The sequence below is a fragment of the Stegodyphus dumicola genome, chromosome 1 (genome assembly GCF_044657685.1).
Source record: "Stegodyphus dumicola isolate Sdum_Otavi_A_Nest chromosome 1, ASM4465768v1".
Classification (NCBI taxonomy): Eukaryota; Metazoa; Arthropoda; class Arachnida; order Araneae; family Eresidae; genus Stegodyphus; species Stegodyphus dumicola.
The window spans coordinates 182,442,713-182,465,267 of NC_140768.1; the positions used below are offsets into that span (position 1 = coordinate 182,442,713).

The 22,555-nt window shown below is 34.7% G+C and overlaps 2 protein-coding genes across 2 annotated transcripts in view; both read left to right on the top strand.

Moving 5' to 3' along the window:
- Positions 1-4,015, top strand: part of Tbc1d15-17 (TBC1 domain family member 15/17) — a 60,938-nt gene extending 56,923 nt beyond the window's left edge. Inside the window, exons 13-14 of the mRNA XM_035366495.2 lie at positions 848-964; positions 2,837-4,015. Coding sequence (XP_035222386.1) covers positions 848-964; positions 2,837-3,145 — 426 coding nt within the window. The 3' untranslated portion in view covers positions 3,146-4,015. The remainder of the gene's footprint in view (positions 1-847; positions 965-2,836) is intronic.
- A 13,320-nt stretch (positions 4,016-17,335) lies between these two features.
- Positions 17,336-22,555, top strand: part of LOC118190975 (immunomodulatory peroxidase-like) — a 119,132-nt gene continuing 113,912 nt past the window's right edge. The window contains exon 1 of the mRNA XM_085823552.1: positions 17,336-17,618. The gene's annotated coding sequence lies outside the window, so the exon portion shown is untranslated. The remainder of the gene's footprint in view (positions 17,619-22,555) is intronic.

Sequence of the window (22,555 nt, forward strand, 5' to 3'; positions counted from 1 at the left end):
TTTTAATTCTGGATTTTTATTCTCGTAAAGTTAGTAGGAATTTCCTGAATTCCATTTCCTCCTGGAACTTTGGTTTTTGTTGTTTTTATGTTATGGCACTAAAGTAAAACAGAACCCTTAGATTGGTAAGTTAATGCATTTGATTAAAACAGGTCCCAGCTCAGACAAAAAACAGGGAGGTGATGTGTATAACTGGTTACATATAGTATGTCTTGTGTTTAGCTAGAAACTAACTCGAGCTGAAAAACCTCTTGATAAAAAAATTGGTTAAGCATCTGTCTTTACAGAACTGGTCCTGAGATTAATTTTTAAGCTGTTGTCCAAGTCGTTCAGCTCAAGTCTCATTAGGTAACAGCTAACAGCTACTAAACTTCTCATAGATGGATACTTAATTATGCTAATTTTGATTTTCTGTTTGACTTCATGCATTAAATGTGTAAACAATTATTGGTATAATAGTTTATTGTATATTTATAATTTTGAAATCTATTCTGTGCATGCAGAGCAGTTTATTAACATATTAAATTGCAGACATTTTTCAGATTATGCTTCTTATAAAAATAAAATAGACTCCTCCAAAAAAAGGAAACACTTTTTTTTTGTCAGATATAAAAAAAATTAACCCCCCCTTTTTTTTTGGTCAGATTTGTCTCCTCAATTTTAGCAAATTTTTATATGAAAGTCTTGCATAAGTATCACATTTAGAATGGTTTAAAGAAGTTTAATTTTTCATCATTGGAAATCTTTTTTGGTATGCTATTATTCTGATATTTTTATACGTTTTAAAATGTAGATAAAAATTTAGTGTATAGAGATATATTTTTGATAAATCTTTGTTTTGTTTCAGGTCCTTTGGACTGGCCTACCGTGTAAAAATTTCCATTTGTTAGTGTGCATAGCGATTTTGGATTCTGAAAAAATGACAATTATGGAAAATGAGTATGGGTTGACTGAAATTTTAAAGGTAATTTTATGCAAAACTTTTTTTTTTTTTAGTTACTCAAATGATCCAGGTTTTAATTTAGTGGAAAATTAAGTGATTATTATTATTTTTATTATTATTACAGTAAAACTCTGCACAATATAGTTTGGAGTAATCTGCACAGCTTGGATCCCAGAATTATGTGAATTAGAGAATTTTATGCATTATAGATCATTATCCCGAGTCGTTTACATTTTCCTCTGTCTAATTTTTGCATTATATTTGGAGCGTTTGCATACAAATAATTAACCAAATCATGCTGTAAAAATTAATTAATCAGAATTTAGGGAATACAGAATTTAAAGAATTAAAGCCTGGCATTATTTAATGTGATACAGAAGTAAAAGCATTATTTAATCTGGTTCTAAATCAGTTATGTTAATGGCTAAACACAGGTATTTGGCACAGGTATAACTTGTTAATTAGCTATATTGGTCAAGTTCGAACTAATTTGAAATCTATTTTAGTGGAAATCTATGTTCTAGAAGTTCGTTTTTACTTCTGTCTTAGAAAAAGGCTTATTAATATCTGATAATATTTTGCACACTTTTATGTTAGCATTCTTTCCTGGTGATTTTATTGATTGATCTTTCCATGTCAGATTTTTTTCATCTGTTGAGATTGGTTGAATTAATTTCAGAAATATAAAGTTGAGGTGATTATATTAGCCTTGGCTGTTCATTGTCAATCTTGTTCCTCTTGAGAATTTAGTAGAGGAATTATGAAACTATGACTTACCCACAAATTTGTTTAATTTTTTAGATTGTATTGAGATTGTATTATATTGAATGTATTTTCTAGAATCATGGGTAGTATCAGCATCTCATTGATTTTAAAGTATTTGATTTGTTGTTGTTCAGTAAAATATTCAAAACTTGTATATTATTAAAAACAGTTAGCTCTGAACAAGATGACAAGACATCATTTATCATGTATTTTTAGATAAGATTTTTAGGAATTTTTATAAATCTACTTGTAAGTAAATAAAGTGGTAGACAGTCATGCCCTGCAAATATTTGGAATTTTGCCTGTGAAGAATTTCTGAGAATGTTCAACATTATAATCATTGACTGGATTAAATTCAATTTTGGCTTTGTTGAAAAACTTTTGAATTAAATTTATTTAAATGAAGACATAGTAAGCATTTTTGATGAATGGAACGTAATAGTCCTGTCAGATTTCTGCCATACAGTTGCCTTTTGTTTTTGCCAGTTGATTTTCTTCTTTTTGCTTTCTCTTTTCTTTCTTTCTTCTTTTTTTTTTCCTATCTTTCTTTTTCTTTTTTTAAATTTGTAATCTGCAGTGAGCTAGAACAGACTGTAGGATTATTTTGCGAGGTTTTGAAATTGCTCTGCATTCATAGATAGAATTGTTGTATTGTACTAACTCATGTTACTGAACCAACTTCAGGATTATTTTGATAGCTTCTGAAACTGCTGTGTATTTATGGATAGAATTGTCATACTGATCCTTTTTATTAATAATTGATTTGACAGTTGCTTTGGAATTGGAGAGTGCAGTTGTATACTGTAATCAGTTAAGAGCTGTTGAAAGACAACATATACGATAGTCTTAATTTCATGTCTGAAATGGACTGTAGAAGCTTCATCTGGGGGAAAGAAAGAGAAAAACTTTCAGATAATTCTGCTGGCTGTTGTTAAAAAGTGGGCAGAAAACAAACTACAACTAGGTAGGACAGTGTACATTTTTGCATCCAGCTTATTATCATTGTGTTTTGTATTAAATTGCATTGATGTTTGTATTTTTTATATATAGAATTTCTTTGGGAAACTTCAAATATATTTGTCATTTGCCATGATGATTTCATATTAATTTTTTTTTTTTTCACTGTAGCATGTCAATGAAATGTCATATAAAATAAACCTAGAAGATACCTTATGCAAAGCTGAAGCAATATTCCTTCAGATCAAGAACAGTAAATACCAATCAGATGTTGTTCAAACAATCTTAGGACTCGAACCACCTGCTCAAACAGAAAAATTATGTCCTAAAACAACACAGGTTGTCAACTCCAAGGTTCATTCGACTGTATCTAGCCCTGTTAACAGAAAGAGTGAAAGTGCTACCAGTAGCTCAGATAACATAGATGAATTTGTTGATTTAGAACCGAATTACCAGTTGCCATTTGATTTATTTACCTGAGCTACCTGTGATGCATTTTTATTGAGATGTGCCTGCCTGAATAAGTGCTCAGGAATTTTATGCTAGGGATGTAATGCTGTCGCATGATTATGTGCTTTTGTATATTTTTGTGAACATAGAAAATTATGTATTTTTAGTCTTCAGTGTCTTATGTGAAATCTATTAATAATTGTACATTTTTCTATAGAGAAAAATAGTGATATTTTAAAGAGTGCAAGTGATTTTGTCTGCCTTAAATTACAAATTTAGAAATTAATAAATACCAGTATTAATATTCAAAGCACTTTGTAGAGTCGGATATAATTTGGGTTGCAAAAATATAGACTTTTTTCAAGTTCATATACCAGGCTTTGTAAGCGAAATCTAAGCGGTTGGAACTTTAATACATTTTTGATCTGTTCGCAAATTTAGATGGGCAAGCACATTGAAAGTAAAAACTTGTTCTGTGTTTTAGCAATTCAAATTAACTTTTGAACTCATTTTCTAATAAAATAACTTGTATTAAAGTTCAGTAATAAAAATGATTATTTCATGCATTTAAGTATATGATTTATCACTCACTGCATATAAAATCATCATATGCTTTATATGTGTATTATGGCATAGAAATTTTTATTTCTGTTCATAGCATTTGTGGATAAAGCTGTAGATAACTTACTTAGTTTGTGGTATAATTTAGTGCTCTCTTCTTTTGTTGTATCTTAAACTCAGTATCGAAAAAATGTCCCCCTTTTTTTGTTCTTTTTAATTTTTAAGTCTAAAATTGTTTGGCAAGATTAAACTCTGTATAATTTGACTTTTTTAAAGATTTTTTTTTGAACATTGATCTGAAAACTAATATATTTTTATAAATAAAAGTTTTAAAGTGTATATTTTTGCATTATTTTATAAATTGAAATTCTTCGTGTGATATAACTGTCTGTATAAAATATATTTCACTTATGCTGTCTTACAAGCTTTTACAATAGTATGTATGTCAGAATTTAGGGGAGGGAGAACAGAAATTTACTGATCAGTCTTTTTTTTAAAGTTTTTTATACTCTTACTTCCATAAGACATAAGAAGTTCTTTAGAATATAATCTCAGTTAAACTGTATACTGTACTAAAGTTCAAGATCCAGAATCATTGGGATTTCAAAAATTCCGGATTTTGGAAATTTCTGTATTTTGGATCATCAGTTTAAATCAGGACATGTAGACTTGGCAACATTGAACTTCATTTATTTTTTAGGTTAGGTAGAAACATGTTACCCCCCTCTCCAGAGGGCTAAAACATATGCAACTGTATGTCAGAATTTAGGGGTGACAAAAATTTTGGAATTTAGAGGAGCAGCAAGCAGCAAAAATTAGAAATGGCTGAATTTTTAGAATTTAATGGCAGCAAAATGTTAGGAATTTATGGAGGTAGGGTGGCAGAATTTAGGACTCATAGAGATTGCATTGATTGACAAAATGTGTAGTCCTGTCCCTGTACACCCCTCTCCATTCCTGACAAACCGCTCAAGCCCTCAAAGTGTGATTCTGGCCAACATCAGTGCAGCACCAATCATTAAAAGTTATATAATCAGTCAGTGCTTGATTAGTGAGAGTAACTATGAAATGTTTTTCAGTTCCAGTATGGTGGCATGGCATGATAGGAAAACTTCTTGTCTAAAGTATCCTTATAAGAGAACTATAGAATCATTATTCTTTTAAGAAGAATGAAATTTGTCCCTGAAATACGTAGCGTATTCGGAAACTAAGTACCGTTTCATTCTAGTGCCGTCGCAGCTCTGTGGTAGGCGTCCCGCGCATGCGCACTAGTCTTTTTTGTTCACTGACTTTCAATTGTCGCCATTTTGGTTGCTCTATGTTGTGTTTTCAGTTTGCTGTGCACATTCAAAATGTTTAAGACAATTAGTTCTCCCGCTGACTGTGAGATTCGTGCCGTGATTAAATTTTTGAACCCGAGGGATGTTAAACCGGCCGAAATTTATCGTCAAGTGACAGAAGTTTACGGTGAATACGCGATAAGTGATGGAATGGTGAGAAAGTGGGTAAGAATGTTTAATGCATGTCGAACAAATGTCCACGCCGAGGCTCGGAGTGGTCGGCCTTCTGTTGTCACCGATGATTTCGTAAGGAAAGTTGATGAAGCAATTCATGAGAACAGACGCTTCACAATGACAACTCTTTCAGAGGCATTTCCACAAATTTCATGTACTGTTTTGTTCGAAATTGTGTCTGACCGCTTGAATTATCGCAAACTGTGTTCCCGATGGCTTCCAAAAATGCTCACTGATGTTCACAAAACAAAGCGACTTGGTAGTGCCCTGACATTTCTCACGCGGTACAGTGATGAGGGAGAAAACTTTTTAAACCAAATTGTGACAGGCGATGAAACTTGGGTGTGTCATTTCGCACCAGAATCGAAGCAACAATCAATGGAGTGGAGAAAAAACAAAACATTCTCCGAAAAAACAAAAGTTCAAAGTGACAATGTCATCCCAAAAAATCATGTGCACTGTCTTCTGGGATAGGAAAGGAGTTTTGCTTACTGAATTTCTTCCCAGAGGTGAAACCATTAATGTGGCATGATATTGTGAGACTTTAACAAAACTAAGGCGTGCCATTCAAAACAAACGAAGAGGAATGCTCAGTAAAGGAATTGTGTTGCTCCATGACAATGTTCGGCCCCATACTGCTGGTGTCACTCAATCATTAATTTGACAGTTTCATTGGAAGCAGTTTGATCACCCGTAGTACAGCCTGGACTTGGTGCCGTCCGACTATCACTCGTTCCTGCACATGAAGCGCGAGCTTGGTGGCAAGCGCTTTGGATCTGACGATGGCACGAAAAATGCTGTGGAGTTGTTATCAAAACTGGCGGGAAGTTTCTTTGACGGTGGTATACAAAAACTGGTCACCCGCTATGACAAGTGTTTGATCATTGGTGGAAACTATGTTGAAAAATAGTTTAAGACATGTATTTTCATGTAAAAATAAAATTGGATTCGAAAAAATTGTTTTACTATTTTTTTTTTTCAAAATGGTACTTAGTTTCCGAATACACCTCGTAATTTTTAACAACAATAGCATAATGTTGAATAGTTGAGCTTTCAACATTGAACAAACAAAATGTTAGTTCATTAGCAAAATTAATGATTGACTTACAGATCTGGAACCTCCAGTCTTAATTTTTTTTCAGTGCAGCAGCTATCACTGATGCCGGTTTCATTAAGTAGTTCATGAAATATTCTAATAATTCAATATTTGTCATTTATTTAAACAAGCGAAAACCTCTTTTTATATGTTTTGTTTTTGTTGTTTCAATTTATTATTATATAAAATATAAGCTTGCATATTTTAAATAAAGATGTTATTTTTTCCAGAGAGCTAGGTGAAGTTAATTAAGGCAGCATTTCTCAAACTATAGTCTGCAGGCCATAAGTAATCTTCCTAGACTTTTAAAAAAAGACCAGAAATGAGATTCAAATTTACTGCATATCCCCCCCCCTTAAGAAAAAAGAGAGAGACTAAAAATAAAATTTTAACTAACCACATTATAGCAGAAAAATCTCAGAGTTTGGGGATTACTCATGGCACTCATCTATCACCTTTTTCTCCCAAATCAACATTTTGTGAAATTTATGTTATTATTTATTACTTATAGACCTCCTGCCCTAGCCTAAACTAAGAGAGAGAGGATTTAATGCACTGTGACTGTGGTGCTTCTTGCCATTATTCCTCTGCACATCTAGTGCCACAAGGCCCACTCAATGAAAATAGAAAATTAGCATAAATTTGTTTGCAAAAATTTTATTTTTTATAATCATGTAGTGAATCTGCCAGGTTTGCAGCGATAAAACTTAATAGTGTACATGGTGAACACACTTTTAGTGTAAGGACTGCCCAGAAATGGTTTAAATAATTTAAAGTTGAAAAAAGATGAAGAGTTGGATTGATGATAAACCCTGTTCAGGATGTTTTGAACTGTTAGAACCAAATGAAATGATTAATTCAGAAGTTTAACATGAACAACTTTGCCGTCTAAACTCAGAACTGATCAAAAAACGCCTACGTTTGGTGAATATCAAGAAAGTGTTGTTTCATCATGATAATGCTAGACCGCGTACGGCTCGAACAACGCTGCAAAAAATTAGTGAATTTAATTGGAAGCTTTTGCCACATCCTGCTTACTCTCCAGATATTGCCCTAAGTGATTTTCACTTATTTGATGCCTTAAAATGAACTTTCAAGTTTCCTCGCATCAAAATCTGAGTCTTTCTACAGCAATGGCATAAAAAAGCTGCCTGTAAGATGGCGAGACATTATAGATGATGGAGGAAAATATATAATTGATTAAAATATTAAATTGTGTTTTTTATATTATTTAAAAATTTGCCAAAAAATGTGCACAAATTTATGGACTGACCCAATACTTTATATAAAATTATTTTTTATTAATTTTATTTGAAAAATTAAAATTTTTTTAGTAACTTGTTAAAAATATTATTTTTGAATTTGTTTGAAGAGGATAAGAATATTTTTAGGGTTTTGAAGAGGATAAGAATATGGTGGTTTGCAGAACATTCAAATTTGTAAGTGGTCCTAGTTTTAAGAATGTTTATGAAACACTGGATTAATGCAAGGCATGGAAAGATATCTGTGTAGAACTGAGAAATGGCAAAAAATGGAGAACAGAAAATTAAGGACCTTAAGAATTCATAAAAGTTTTTGTCTACTAATTTCATAAAACCTAGGATTAAAAAAAATACTTAAAAATTCCATATTTTCAATAGTAGAGGGGGATTTAAAATCCCTTCTAAAAGTGAGGATCCAGGGCAAGTATCTGTTCTATCATTGCATAACACAATCCCTAAGTGAAAGAATGTTTTGTCACCTGGTACACATTGATACATTGCATCTGTTTTACTAAAGAAGTGATATGTTTTGAGTGCTTCCATACACTATTATTAATTTGAGTACTCTGGGAAGTATTTCCGAGGATGATTTTGTTGAACGAGTCTAAATGTAAACAAAAGTGAAAGAAAATTACATTCAGATTAAATTTTATTTATAATTTGCAGTTTGTATGGGATATATACACTGCTGGCCATTAAAATTGCAACACCAGGAAGGCATGATCTGATGAATGTCAAAATCGCATGAAAGAAAGAAGAGGTTGGGATATGCAAATGATTAGTATTTCAGCGCATTTAGACGACACAGGAGGGAGAAGCGACGTCTGAAGCAATGCATAAAAGAATTGGGATTTCTTATTTGAAAAGCGCTTTGTAAAAGCGAAATTTGCTCAGAATATTGTGTTATGCCTTGAATAATAAGAAGAAATGCTAACCTGCAAGTGTCGGAATTCGACAGAGGCATGATTGTTGGCTATTGAGAGTGTAGATTATCATTCCATGATATCGTACGTTGCACTGATCGACATCTAACTGCTCTCATGCAAGTATGGAATCAATGGGTTGCTGAGGGTCATACTGAACAGCATGCAGGATCTCAATACCCTTCTATGACTTACGTCCAAGAGGAGGGATATATTGTGAAGTCAGCCCTGCAAAACCATACGAACTATTAGTCAGTAAATGGCATGTTTTCAGCATGTCCAGTACCCACTTGTAGGGTGCGCCAACGTTTGCAGCAGCTGGACTATCATTAGCTATTGTAGCTGGACTAGCAACCATTATTTCGGCTGCCCTAGACTGTGCAGCATAGAGGGAGACGGCAATTCTGGTGCCCCGAATGACAAAGCTGGATACAGGAGTGGCACAATATTGTCTTTTCAGATTAATCCTAGTTCTGTGTGCAGTATTCTGATGAAAATATACGTGTCTTTAGCCTCAGAGGAGATTGTACATGGCCTGCTTGCATTCAATATCGGCATAGGGACCCTGCACATGATGTGATGGTTTGGACAGCCATTGGGTTCACAATACGCCCATCTCTAGTTCGGATCAACGGTAATTTGAACACAGATCAGTACATTTCCGAGATCTTGCATCCAGTGCCCTATCTTTGAGGTCTGTCAAATGCCATTTTTCAACAAGATAATGCAAGACCACATATTGCACGTCATGTTCTGACCTTCCTCGATACACAGAATGTTCGATTGCTGCCCTGGCCTGCATCATTTCCAGATCTGTCACCCATTGAAAACATCTGATCATGGGTTGCTGAGAGACTGGCCCACCACCCCTTTGCTGCTAATAAGGTCACTGAAGTGTGGTGTAGACTTGAAGCAGCATGGAATGAGTTGCCCGTTTCTGTCATCCAAAAATGAATTTAGTCCAGTTCTAGTCCATGCCAAACCGGGTAAGGACCATTTTAGCTGGCAAATGTTTCTACTAATTTCGAACCTCTGTAAACCCCCAGACTGCTTACAAATTCAATGATTTTGTCTTCATGCCATACTGTATACTCACAATAAATATCTTTTTTGCATTTGTTTTCCTTCATAGTGTTGCAATTTTAATGGCCAGCAGTGCATATAACCTCATTTTTGTTTAGGATATAAACTTATTAATTTTTGCAAAAATTTTGGCATAAATAATGCATTAAAATAGCTGTTCATTCAAAATGCAGATTTTCATGTTGTATGCCAAACAGCACAAATTCTGCTTTTCCTCTCCTTTGCTAATTCAGAAATAAGTCAACATATTTTCCAATGTTTTCCCTCTTACTTCCAGTCACCAGAGTATGATCATTGCTGTATTATAAAAATTCATTTGGCACTCATTGGTATATATGGATCTTCTGAATGGCCTTCACTTTTATTATCGTTTGAGGTACGATTAAAATTTTAATTTCTACAAAGATGCTTATACATTTTTAGGATGAATTTGGTAATGAGTTTTAAAAAATCCAAATTTTTTGAATAAAGACTTCTGTTAACAGCTAATTATTTGAAAAAAAAAAAAAAAATTGTTGTCAGCTACTTTAAATTTATTCATCTTTCAAAATGTCACATGTAAATAAGCTGTGGATCAACGAATATGTTTTCACATTTTCCAAAGAAATGTATTCTAATTCCATAATTTAAAATCGTTGCCAAATACATGGTATTAAATTTTCTAAATGCAAATTAAGCAACATTATTAATTGAAAAGGGAAAAACTGTCAATCATTACTTCAAGACTCGACAGATATCCGAAAAAGGTGCATACTTTTTCTAATGTTCCTAAAGCTAAATAGTTGGTAATGAGAAAAAATATGTTGCCACAGAAATCAAATGCAAAGTCTTTAAATACAGCTGTAACAATAAATAAAATAAACCAAGTTTAACGACGTAAAAAATCTAAAAAAATTAACGTTTCCCAGCTTTAGCTGAGGCATGTGGCTCAACGCAGAACGGTTTGTTGAACCCTGTATAGAAGTTATTTAGCGTTAGGTAAATGACATTGCAATCCTTGATGGAGCATGGTTTTACGTAAATGACTGCAACTAAAAAAAAGTTATTTATTACTTTAAAGTACACACACCTGGGTCCGTCAATGCAAAGAAAGTTTCAGTTAGGGGCTTATGATTATGACAGGATTCTCTTTCAGTGAGTAATATTTGCGGAAGAAATTCCATTTCTTTATCCCAGTGACATTCAGAGAGTCAACTTCATTAAGAAAAAGCAACAAGTCATACTTCAAAAAGTAACATTGCATTCCTTGAAAAAATGAAGACTGATACTGGTATTAATATACTTTTTCAATGTAATCCTGGGAAGTCTCCTGAAATTCGACCTATGGAATATTATGCCTTTGGTCTTGTAATATTTCATTCATGCAAGCAAGGGATGTTCTGCATCAGGTAGTCAGCAAGAGTCACTGTTTATACATCACAAGCTTCACTCTCCCATCAGCAGTCTTTTTTGGTGGGGCATGCTGAGGAAGAAGTGCTGCTACAGTGCTCCGGCCATGAATTACTTTTCTTATGTGGAATAAAGTATATTTTTGCACTTAATGCTGTTCCATGCTACTTCATTAAAATATGGGAGTCAGGTCAACCAACGCAATTCTACAGTTCCTTGAAAAGAGCTCTTTCTAAATGCAAACACTATACCATAAATGGAGTTCGGAAATTGGTGGATGAGAAATGGAACGCAAGATTCTTGGAAACTTTATATAAAGCCATTCTATCATGCAAATCATAATGCAGACTTATAGTCCAGAAAAAGACTATTGAGCATTAAAAAAAAATTAAATTTCAAACATTAATTAAACAGCACCAAAATCGTTCTAAAAATGTGCAATTACTCTCTGTACTTAATTTGCAATGATGGTTTGTACCAGATAGAGGATAATGTTGATGCGGTCACACACTGTGTCACTTATGTTACAATTTTTATATAACGAGGAGAATTTAAAGCAAAAACATTTCTTTTATTTATCATTCAGACTTTCTTCACTCTGTGCAGTCTGCTTTTAGAGCTGTGAATGTAGTACTATTCTATAGGTACAATGCTCACTATAAAAGATTTTTATTTAACACAACATATTAGTATCTATTAGCAATACATTTTTTTCTTATGATGATTCATCTGGAATATAATTTTCGCTCTAAAAAATGGAAATTTTTCAGAATTAAAAACTGAAAAGGGAAATTTCATTTATTTGGAGGGGTTGGAAATCCAAATCATTATATCTTTAAACCTATGTAATCAAACTACTGGAATAATACAAAAATAAATAAATAAAATAAAATAAAAATAAATAAAGCTCAAGTCGTACTTAAGGTTCCGGATTTCATTGAGTCTTCGTCTTCCGTAACTGTGATGTTATTGATACTAATATCGCTCAGCGTCCATAGTATTAAATGAGTCCATGATAGTTTTGAGTTTGCAAAGTTTTTGTGATATAGTGTTGATCTAAGAATCTGTGTAACGTCGATGTGATTTGAGTGTCTGGATTGATCTATGTAAGAAATTGTTATGGAAAAAAAAAAAAAAAAAAAAAGGTTGTATTCATCAATGATCTCGATTTTTGTAGTATCTGTAAAAAATTATATTTTGGAGGAGCTTTACAATTAAAAAATTGGCTTCAAATTTGATTTAGGAGTGTTCGCGGCTACAGAGGGGCTTACTGATCTGCAATTACGTTTTTAGAATTTATCGTATATGTTCTATTGGATAGGTTAGTTTATTTTAAATCCTCTCTGCTGCTGTCGTGAACATCATTTTATGCTTCTGATCAACTTCATATTTCTTGCTTTTCAAAGTATATGCCGTGTTATCCCCAAATAAACCTCTTTGGCATACAAGACAAGACTTCGGACTATTTCATTGACTTCAAAAGATGTGAGAAAATTCGTAATTTGATTATTGAATCAGTTTCATAATTTTCGGTGAGGAGTCAGAAATAAAGAACAATCGAAAATTATCATAAATAAAGAAGCTTAAATCATTTATCAAAATAGTTAATTCTAAAAGTTAATTCTGTAACGTTTTAGAACTAATGTTAGTTCTAAAACGTTACAAAGTTCTAAATTAAGTAATACTACGAGGGCTGTAAATTAAGTAATGGCAACATAGGTATAAATAAATTTTTAGTGCACTTACAAGTACAGTTGCATTACATTCCTTCTATGTAATCACCAGCAAAGCTTATAACCTTTTGCCAAATGTCGGGAAGCCGTTGTAGACCAATGGCAAGGTGTTGATTGTTGATGTGAGCGACCAAGCGCCCTACTGCGTGGAGTACAGATGAAACGTCATGGAATCGGTGACTTTGGAGGGGTTCCTTCAACTTCGGAAACAGATCGAAGTTACAAGGACTCATGTCGGGTGAATAGGGAGGGTGGTCCAGGATTTCTCGCTGCCACCGTCGCAAAAGGAGAGTGACATTGTTTGCGACATGGCAACGACCGTTGTCATGCCATACGATAGGGTAATTGTTGTGCAATAAACGTGGACGTTTGGGCTGAACGCAGATGGTGCTGTAGAAATCGGTAATAGTAATCTGCGTTGACAGTTTGTCCTTCAGATACAGCATGTGTAAGTATCACACCGTCCCAGTCGTATGCCATAATCAGCGTAATCTTCCCCCGACTGGGTTCCTGTCGAAATTTCTGGGGATGTGGCGAACCTTGGTGACGCCATTCATTTGATTGACGCTTTAATTCAGGCTCATAGGCTCGTGCCCATGTCTCATCAATGGCGACAATACGCTGCAGAAATGCGTCTCCTTCATTGCGGTATCTCTCCAAGTGGGTCCCAGCCAGTGCATACCGGTGCCATTTCTGTTCTTCGGTTAGTCGATGTGGAACCCAGTGGGAAGCAATTTTCCTCGTATTGAGAGATTTCTTCATTATGCGCCACACCAGACTAACCTCTAAGAATAATTCTCGGATAGTCCATCCGCGGTCTATGGTAAGGAGACCGCTCAGGATTTCAATCTGCTCTTGAGGAATGGAGGGCGGACCTGTGCATTGCAAATCCGCAGTCTCATTCCGACCCGAACGAAATCCTTGAACACATCGTGCTACTGTCGTATACGGTAAGGCATTTGTGCCACGGGCTTTCACTAATCCTCGATAGCATTCTCTTGCATTTTTGCCACGGGCAACCTTGATTTTAAGCCATGACCGCTGATCACCTTTTCAAAACATGCTTTAGAGTGATGGAAACGAAACTCCTCACTTTAACGCCACACAACAACTACCCTTCTAAGCAGATCGACTGTTTTTTGCACTCTACACATCGACAACAACGCCACTTCACCGTTCCCATATCCTATGTGTGCATGCCTGCCCTTCTGCGAGTTTCAAGGTTAAGTTGCCACTATTTAATTTACAACCCCGTAAATGTCAGAAATGTAATAGAATTCGAGCTTTATATAAATGTGTTAAATTTAAGAATTTGGATGTTTCTACCAGAAAAAACTTTGTGAGAAAACACGGATTCTGTTTTTCATGTTTGAATTCGCATCTAATCAAAAACTGTAATTCTCAGTTAAAGTGTAAGTTGTGTAATTCAAAAACACATAATAGTTTGTTGCGTTTGAAGATCTTAAAGCTAGCAACGTACAGCTTTGCCGCCCGACCGGTATAGTGTTTAGCGTCGCTGACTGCCGTGCCGAAGGGCCCGGATTCGAATCCCGGAGAAGGCATGGATGTTTGTAAATGTATAGTGTCTGTGCGGCATTGAGGCACTCTAAATATGCGGAGGGCCGAAAGTCCTCTCGTGTGGTTTAGTGGAAAATGAGAGGGGTGGGAGACGCTCGGGCACATTCTCCTGCGGTGCTCTCCACCGGAATTGGGGGGCGGAAATGAGTAAAATCCCACTGTGACCTGTATGGTGCTCAAGGCTATTGCCAACGCGAGCGTATCTTGCGCTCTTTGCCACGAGGAATTTCGTGGGCTTGGGTTGACTACGTCAGACAAGTGAGCATAAGTAACAACAACAACATGTACAGCTTTTGAAAGCTCCAAATGAAAACGAAAGGGCTCTAGAGAGAATTTCGAGGGAATCATGCGAGGTTCAAGGTCATGTTGTGAGTAATACAGTTCAAAATTGCAATTCGGCGACTTTGCTTACAGTTTTCGCATTCACAATTTCCTCTGGCGGTGATACTATCGAAATTAAATTATTATTGGATTCAGGCAGTAAAACTTCGTTTGTTTTTGAACGAGCTGTTCAAAGATTAGGATTAAAACGAAGAAACCAACGGTTACTTCGTGGAATTGGAGGAGTGCCAGCTACCAAGACCTGTGGCTCGACTAGTTTAAAAATTGGATCGAGGTTAAATAGCGAAAGAATTGACGTAAACGCATTTGGATAGGTTAACTTTGCCATTGCCGGAACAAGTCGGTAATGTAAAGCGTAAAGAAAATATATCAAATTTATTCCATTAGCAGATCCAAAATTTTCTTCACCCCACGTAAATTGATTTGATTTTGGGAGCTGATCACTTTTTATCTGTCCTAAAGTGTGGTCAAATATATGGTTTGAAAAATGAGCCGGTATCTCAAAATACAATTTTCGGTTGGATGATTGCGTCGGAACTAATATATGGAAAGCCCCAAAACAGCGAATTCACATTTTATAAAACTAGAAGATAATATAAATATTGATTACGAGCTTAAGCGTTTCTAGGAAATGGAGGATATTCTCGATGTGGGGAAGAATGAATTTCTTATACCTGAGGAACAATTTTGGGAATCACAATATCAAAACGTTCTTGTAATTCAGATGGGAGATTTGTTCTAAAACTTCCGTTTTATAAATCGCATTTGAAGTTGGGTGATTCGAAACCGGCAGCAATTTCTAGGTTACGTTCCATGGAACGAAAATTCGAAGGTAATCCGGAATTTGAAAAGCTGTATAAGGATGTGTGAATATGAGCAATTAGGTCATATAACTGCGATTAATGATAATTTATCTAACAAATCGGATGCAGAAAAGTTTTATCTTCCTCATCACGCTATCACCAAAACTTCTAGCAGAACGAGAAAAGTGAAAACAGTTTTGGATGCATCTTGTAAATATGAAAACGGAATATCATTGAATTCACTTTAAGGTAGGTCCGAAATTAGAAAGAGATATTTTTGAGATTTTGATTAATTTTCGATTTCCTAAAATTGTTTTCACGGCCGACGTAGAGAAGATGTATCGTCAGGTGATGGTAGCCCCTTAAGATTAGAATTATCAACTGATAATATGGCGATACAGTTCCATGATGAAGTACACACGTACAAGTTGGAAAGGGTTATATATAGTCTTTCCTCTGCTTCATTTTTAGCAACCCGATGTCTGAAGCAGATAGCTTTAGATTCTAAGGAGGAATCAGATGTATTGCATATACTCTCTTGGGAGGGCAGTATCCTCCTGCCATCCTCTTTTGGGAACCATCTCCGGCTTTGGAAACTGCCTTGCTGCAGGAGTGGGATCGACAGCCATAGGGATTCCTTAACTGCCTCCTGTCCGGTACGCCGTCGCACTGCGTGACCTGTCTGTTAGACTGTTTTCCAGTTTGATATCATAACCGTGGATTCTGGATAACTCTGCACTATGAGTTTTAGTCTTAATTCTTGCGTACATAAAATGACTTTTGAATGGTACATCCATTTCTCTGTCATAAATGTATATTCATGCCAAATTTCATTAAAACCTGTCCATTACTTTTTCAGATACTCGATATAATGTGAAAATTCTCTTAATTTTCAACACGAGTGTACAAGTAATTTGCAAAATTTAAAAGATTTTTGATATTTTCTTCCAGCACATTGAAAATTTGAGTAGCACCACTATTGGAACCACTGAACTGTGATTTATCTGATTTTGACATGCGAGAAGAGTTGATTACACAAAAAGATGATGTTCAATTCCAGGTCTTATTAAAAATATACGTGTACGCTAAGTTTTGGAATTTTAAAGTTAGAGAAATAGCCGAAAATAGAAATTTGTTACAAAACCAAAATTATCGACTTTTCTCTGTTCTTAATTAGTGAAAGCAGGCTTTAGTTAAATCGATAATTTAGTACCGAAACCAAGAAACAAGTTGAATACTTTTTAACGAGGTAATTTGAGGATCAAGTTAAGCAATTTTTTGCCAAATAAAATAAAAATGCATCAATATATCAAGTACAGCCACTACTACACTTATTAAAATTGAGTTTTTGAGAAATTAAAATCTGTTTGTTGTTTCTGAAAACTTGTTTATATTTGTAAAATTAAAATTAATAATGATACAAAAATAATGAAATATCGAACTTCGAAAAAAAGTTTCATAACAAACTTCTTTTCACAACTTATGTTCATATTCTTAGTCTAACTGTTATAAGTATTTACGTAAAATGATTTGTATTATAATTATTTTGTATGTTGTATGATATAGAGAAAAATGTAAGGGGTCAATGAAGAAAACCATTCTTTTAAAAAGGGTCGATGCAAGGGTTTGGAATCCCTCATCTAACAGGTGTATTATTACAGGGTACTTATTATTTACTTATTACGAAGGCCTGAAACAAATAATCACTTCGCATGAAGTTTTCTCATCTCCATTGCCTGAGTGAGTTTGGTACAATGAACTCGCACAGTTTGACAAAAGCGAGTTTTAAGTTGCGCATTTATCTTCGACTCATAAACCAGGTTTCCGCGTATCTTAGAAAAATCCTGTTTAGTGACGAAAGCTTCCATTCGCGTGTTTCACGAAACGCGGTTTTCTAGTGACCCAATGCCGCCTCAGAATCGCTTTCACCTTGAAAATCTCCGAGCAAAATTGTTTTTCATTCGTGAATGCTTGCACTCTCCACTTCTACCTTCATTCTGGACCACAGCTAATCAGCGTTTCCTTGAAGCTGTGTAATGTTAATATCAGACGATTTTCATTTCTCACGTTAGGTCTGTCAGTAAAAAAACTTATTATCAACGCAATCCTGCTCATTTTATAGGATTAGCCTGTTCAAGCTTTATTTGCATGGTAGAAATAAAAGTTAAAGATATCTATATAACATCGGAATTTGGGAAAAGGAGAGCATTTTGTGAATTGTAAGTATTTTCGTATCTTTTTTCTACTTGTTTACATTAACTAATTTGATACATCAAAATGTTTTAGCAGAGAGAAATTTTTTCTTTGTTTTGAATTCATTAGTAAATGTCGCTATTTGGTAGAATACATTTATATTCCGGTGTTACTATTTACAGATGCCATTCATGTCATATGTTTTAATAGCAGATTTCAGTTATATCCTAATATTGCTATTTAGAACACAGCGTTCACATTCTAATATTGCTTATTTAGCAGATCAGTCTCATAGGGAAATGTTGCTATTTATTACATCCCATTCATGTTCTATTGCTATTTAATAAATCATATTTAATACTCTGCTTTGTTATTTACTAGATCATGTTTGCATTCTGACTCGTAGACTGTAAATCAATTCATATCCTAATGCTGTCATTGAAAAGTCCAATTTCACATTTTAATGTTGGTATTCAGTAGATCCCGTTTGCATTCTAATATTGCTATTTTATATATATCACGTTCGTAATCCAATTTTATACTTAATAAATTACGTTCATATTCTAGTGGTGTAAATAAACGTCAGTTGGATAAGTAAACTATCAAATAAAACCGCATTTCTTAGTTTGGAGATTAAGTTAGCGCTTTTTACAGACTAAAATTCTGATTTACTGCTTGCATTTATCATAAAAAGTCAGGAAGAGTGAAAGCTATTTAAATATACTTTTTTTTAATAATTATCATCATATTAGATGTTAGTGATCTCGATAATCACCGCCAAATCCATTGAAACCAACGGATTCTCAGACCTAAACCTTGACACACCATATTGTATCTTGATATATTTTAAATGTATCTTCAGAAGATAAGCAGCAAGTTAAAAATACAGAAAATGGTCTAACCAACCAACCAATGGATTCTCAGACATAAATCTTGACACATGATCTTGTATTATGATATACTTTAAATGTATCTTCAGAAGACCAGCAAGTTAAAGATACAGAAAATTCGCTGCAAATTTTTTTTTTGTTTGAGTATTAGTAATTCCTCCTTGATTCTTCTCACATTAACGTCAAGAAATTACCATTTTATCCAAGTGTTTTTGTGATGCAGAAAAAAGCATAATGAGTCGGTTAATTAGGAGGCACCATGCTTTATTCTGTTTTTCACACTCAGACTTCTCTTGTTTGTATCTGACACTCGAATTAGAAATGGTGGATGGTAATTCGCCACAGATTTCCGATATTTCTTAGACAGTGGCGTAGCTAGGGTGGGGCAAGGGGGATCATCTTTCCCCGGGCGCAGCGTCCAAGGGGCGCCGAATTCATGCTACGAAATTTTTTAATGAAACGTTTTATATTCTTGGCACACAGAAAGGGGCGCAAATTCTTCAATTGTCCCCGGGCGCTGGAAACTCTAGCTACGCCCCTGTTCTTAGAGCAAGAAATGTGACGAATTAACTGTGCACTTTGGGGCAGTTCAAACCAAGGATCTCCCAGTGTTAGCTGGATACACTAATCATTTAAACTATAAGAGTACACAAGGGGAAAGCCAACATTCCATACAATCCCTTCTATTTAAAGGGTGAAATCGGCAAGAGGCACGCGATTCACTGCGCTAAATCCAAGTAATGGCAGGTTATCATCCGCCATATTTTAGTTCAGGTGCTACGGTGAAGACTATTAAAATTTTGGAATCATGATAGATTATTGATGTGATAGATAATAGTTATGAGATAGTTAAAAAATTACTTTTTAACGCTTTTAACTAAAAATGCATAAGTTTTCTTCACTTACATACATTTTATTTTATATTTTTAATCCATAGGAGGTCAGATAATAAAAGGAGGCATTAACTCGATTCCTGCAATAATATTCCAACAATTAGAAAGAACTAAGATATCTTAGGAAATTTATTCCTCCTACTCAGCGTAACGATGAAGCATGCTATCGCGTTCTTTCACGGTCTTTCGGTCTCTGCATTAGTGCAAGATTATGTTCAAATTTCAATTTCTGCTTGATTAAGAAATCCTTTTTTATGATACTGACTGCAAAAAATGAGAGATTTTAAAGGGACATATGACATAAAAATTTTCAAATATTCAAATTTACAATTTTGGGCTAAAAAATAAAGTAGCCTGAGACGAGTCCAAAAATATATAACTTATCTATGTTTAGAAATTTTAAGACCGAAATCTTTCATTAAAAATTGTAAACAAGCACTAGCAAGCCCACCAGTTCACTGGTGTGGCAGCAATAAAGCCACACTAGACACAAGTATGTTCAGACACACTTCTTTGTTAGAACCTGTTGAATTAGCTGAGAAGAGGTCTTTAGAAGTCTCTCTGACAAAAAAAAATACTGTCAAATTGCATTCATGCAAGAAGTCAAAACCACCGCTAAACCTGTATAATGGTTAGCGACGCTGATTGCCGTACCGAAGGACCCGTATTCGAATCTTGGAGAAAGCATTGATATTTGTAAGTGTATAATGTCCGTGCGGCATGGAAGCACCTGAAATATGCAGTCGAAATTCCTCTCGAGAGGTGGATGGTAGGGGAAGAAGGGTGGGACACCTTCGGACCCGTCCCCCCTGGGGTGCTCTCCATCAAAATTGGGGAACTAACTGAGCTAAATCGCACTGTCACCTGTAAGTCTCTGTCACCTGGTCAACGACAGGTGCTCCTTGTGCTGCTACACGTCAGACAAGTGAACAAGAAGAACTCAAAGCCCGAATGAACGTTTTAATAATTGCATCTGGACATGCATACCAAAAACAGTTTTTGTGAGTGCCATCACATTAAAATTAGGTTTGTTAGATGCGGTAATATGTTTTAACGATGATATGCAAATAATGGAATTATTGGGAATACAACCAGGGTTTTATGCGCTAAAGGTTTTCCGAAAATAGACGGCGATAGAATTCCTGAGGCCCATCTCGCTTACCAAAAGCTTTCTAAAATGGCCAGAAAGAAACGTAAATTAATAAAACAAAAATAACTAGATGTAGAAATACCAGTTCAAGATGATTATGGTGCAGGAAAATGTTAAAATGATTTTTTTAAATAAATTATTAATGTTTAAATTGTTTTTTCAGTTTCTCTCCAAACGTTTTAAATTTTTCACAGTTGTTTACCTTAACTATTTCTTTGAAAATACGCAGGATATAAAATTTATGATCCTTAGTTTTGGATATATTAAAAATTTCATACCATTTTTTTCTATGATTTTCAAATCATTTCACTAATTTATTTTTAATATTTTTTCTTTTTAAGTAAAATGTGAAATACTACTTATTATTCTCAAATGTTATGTTTTTAACCATCATGCAAAATTTGAAGGAGTTTGGTGCAGTATTTTTTAAGAAAAGTGTACCAAACTAGCACACTGTCACAAAAGAATTGTCAAAGGAAAGAGAAATTAAACAACTGGTTTTTTTAAAAACATTAAGCTTTAAATTTATATTGTATGTGTTTTATATAATCTATAAGCTGTCTATTTTAAATGAAAAAAGAATTTATACGTTTATTTTGAGAAAAGTTATACCGTAATAACCTTTGTCCCGAAATAGTTGCATTTCGCCAGTCAATATGTCACATGTCCCCTTAAAAGTAAGTTCTTTTTTAGCATCTGTACGAAAGCTAAAATATCGATAAAAATTTTGGAAAATTACTCAAAATAAATAAATTACTTAAGAGATTTCAACAGTCTTCAAATGAGAGATAATATTTTCATACAACCGAGGAAGCAAAATCAAAATTCTAGGTGTTCTGAAAAAAGTTAGGGGGGAGGAAAAACATGAAAGCAGTATCTCTGGTACCTTTAGTGCAGGTAGTAATCATCTCCAAAATCTACGCTTTCCTGTCAACGTTTTGGTAGTTTTTCAAAGCCTTCGGCCTAGAAACTTAGTGGCTGCGAGTCCAAAAACAGATCTACCTCATTTCGAACGTCCCGTGCATAATGCAAGATAGCACCAGCAAGATGAAGCTGCAGGTGTGAAAAAAATGATGGAAGTCCGAAGGAGCGATATCGGAGGTATATTATTGGTGGGTGACAAAAGATCCCATTTGAGTACAGCCGGTGTATGCAGACACTTGGGGTCTAGTATTATTGTGATGGAAGATTACTTTTTTTTGCGCCGGAACTCAGTTCGACGTTTTTCTCTGACAGCAGCGTCAACACGGACTAGCATCTCGTTGTACACCTTACTGTCGAGGGTTCTACCTTTTTTAGATAATCTTTGTGGATAATACCACGGCAATCCTACGAGATACAAAGCATGATCTTTTTGTTAGTCAAATTGCGCTTTGCGACTCCACCGGGCATAGATCAGCCCTCTTTTCGGTCTGTTCTGTTGAAATAAATCCACCTTTCATCAGAATTTTGTCCCTCGCGTTGATATTCGAGCAGATTAGTGCAGGCCCGAACACATCTGTCCTCATCTGCTTGAGTCAGCTCATGCGGCCCCCAGCGGTTGAACTTGTACTCCAAGTTTATGCGATGCATAGAGCAACTAATGGACATGGCACTAACATCTAGCTCTATAGCAAGCTCTCGAGCGGTTTCTGTAGCTGAAGTTTTGCAAAACAACTGAAAGAAAAGAATGGTCCTATTTAGGTAGCGTGATAGTTCCATTTTAGACGCCTTGTACTTAATGATAGCGATATTTTTTTACAAATTTCATACTGCAGTGTTCTAAAGCAAGTCTCTTTCTTTGTTGTTGTTGTATACAGCGATACATTAATCCAACGAAGATTAAACGAAATTAAATAATAAATAAATAATATCAAATTAAGATTAAACGAAAGTGGATAAATTATTTTATTGTTTTATTTTACACCGTAACTCGAACTGATCTCAACAATTAGATGTAAAGTTAACAAAATAAATAGTTCCTGAAGTGAATTAAAAACTTCACTGTACTCAATATCTCGATTAAAAAAATTTTTAAATATTAATCTGGC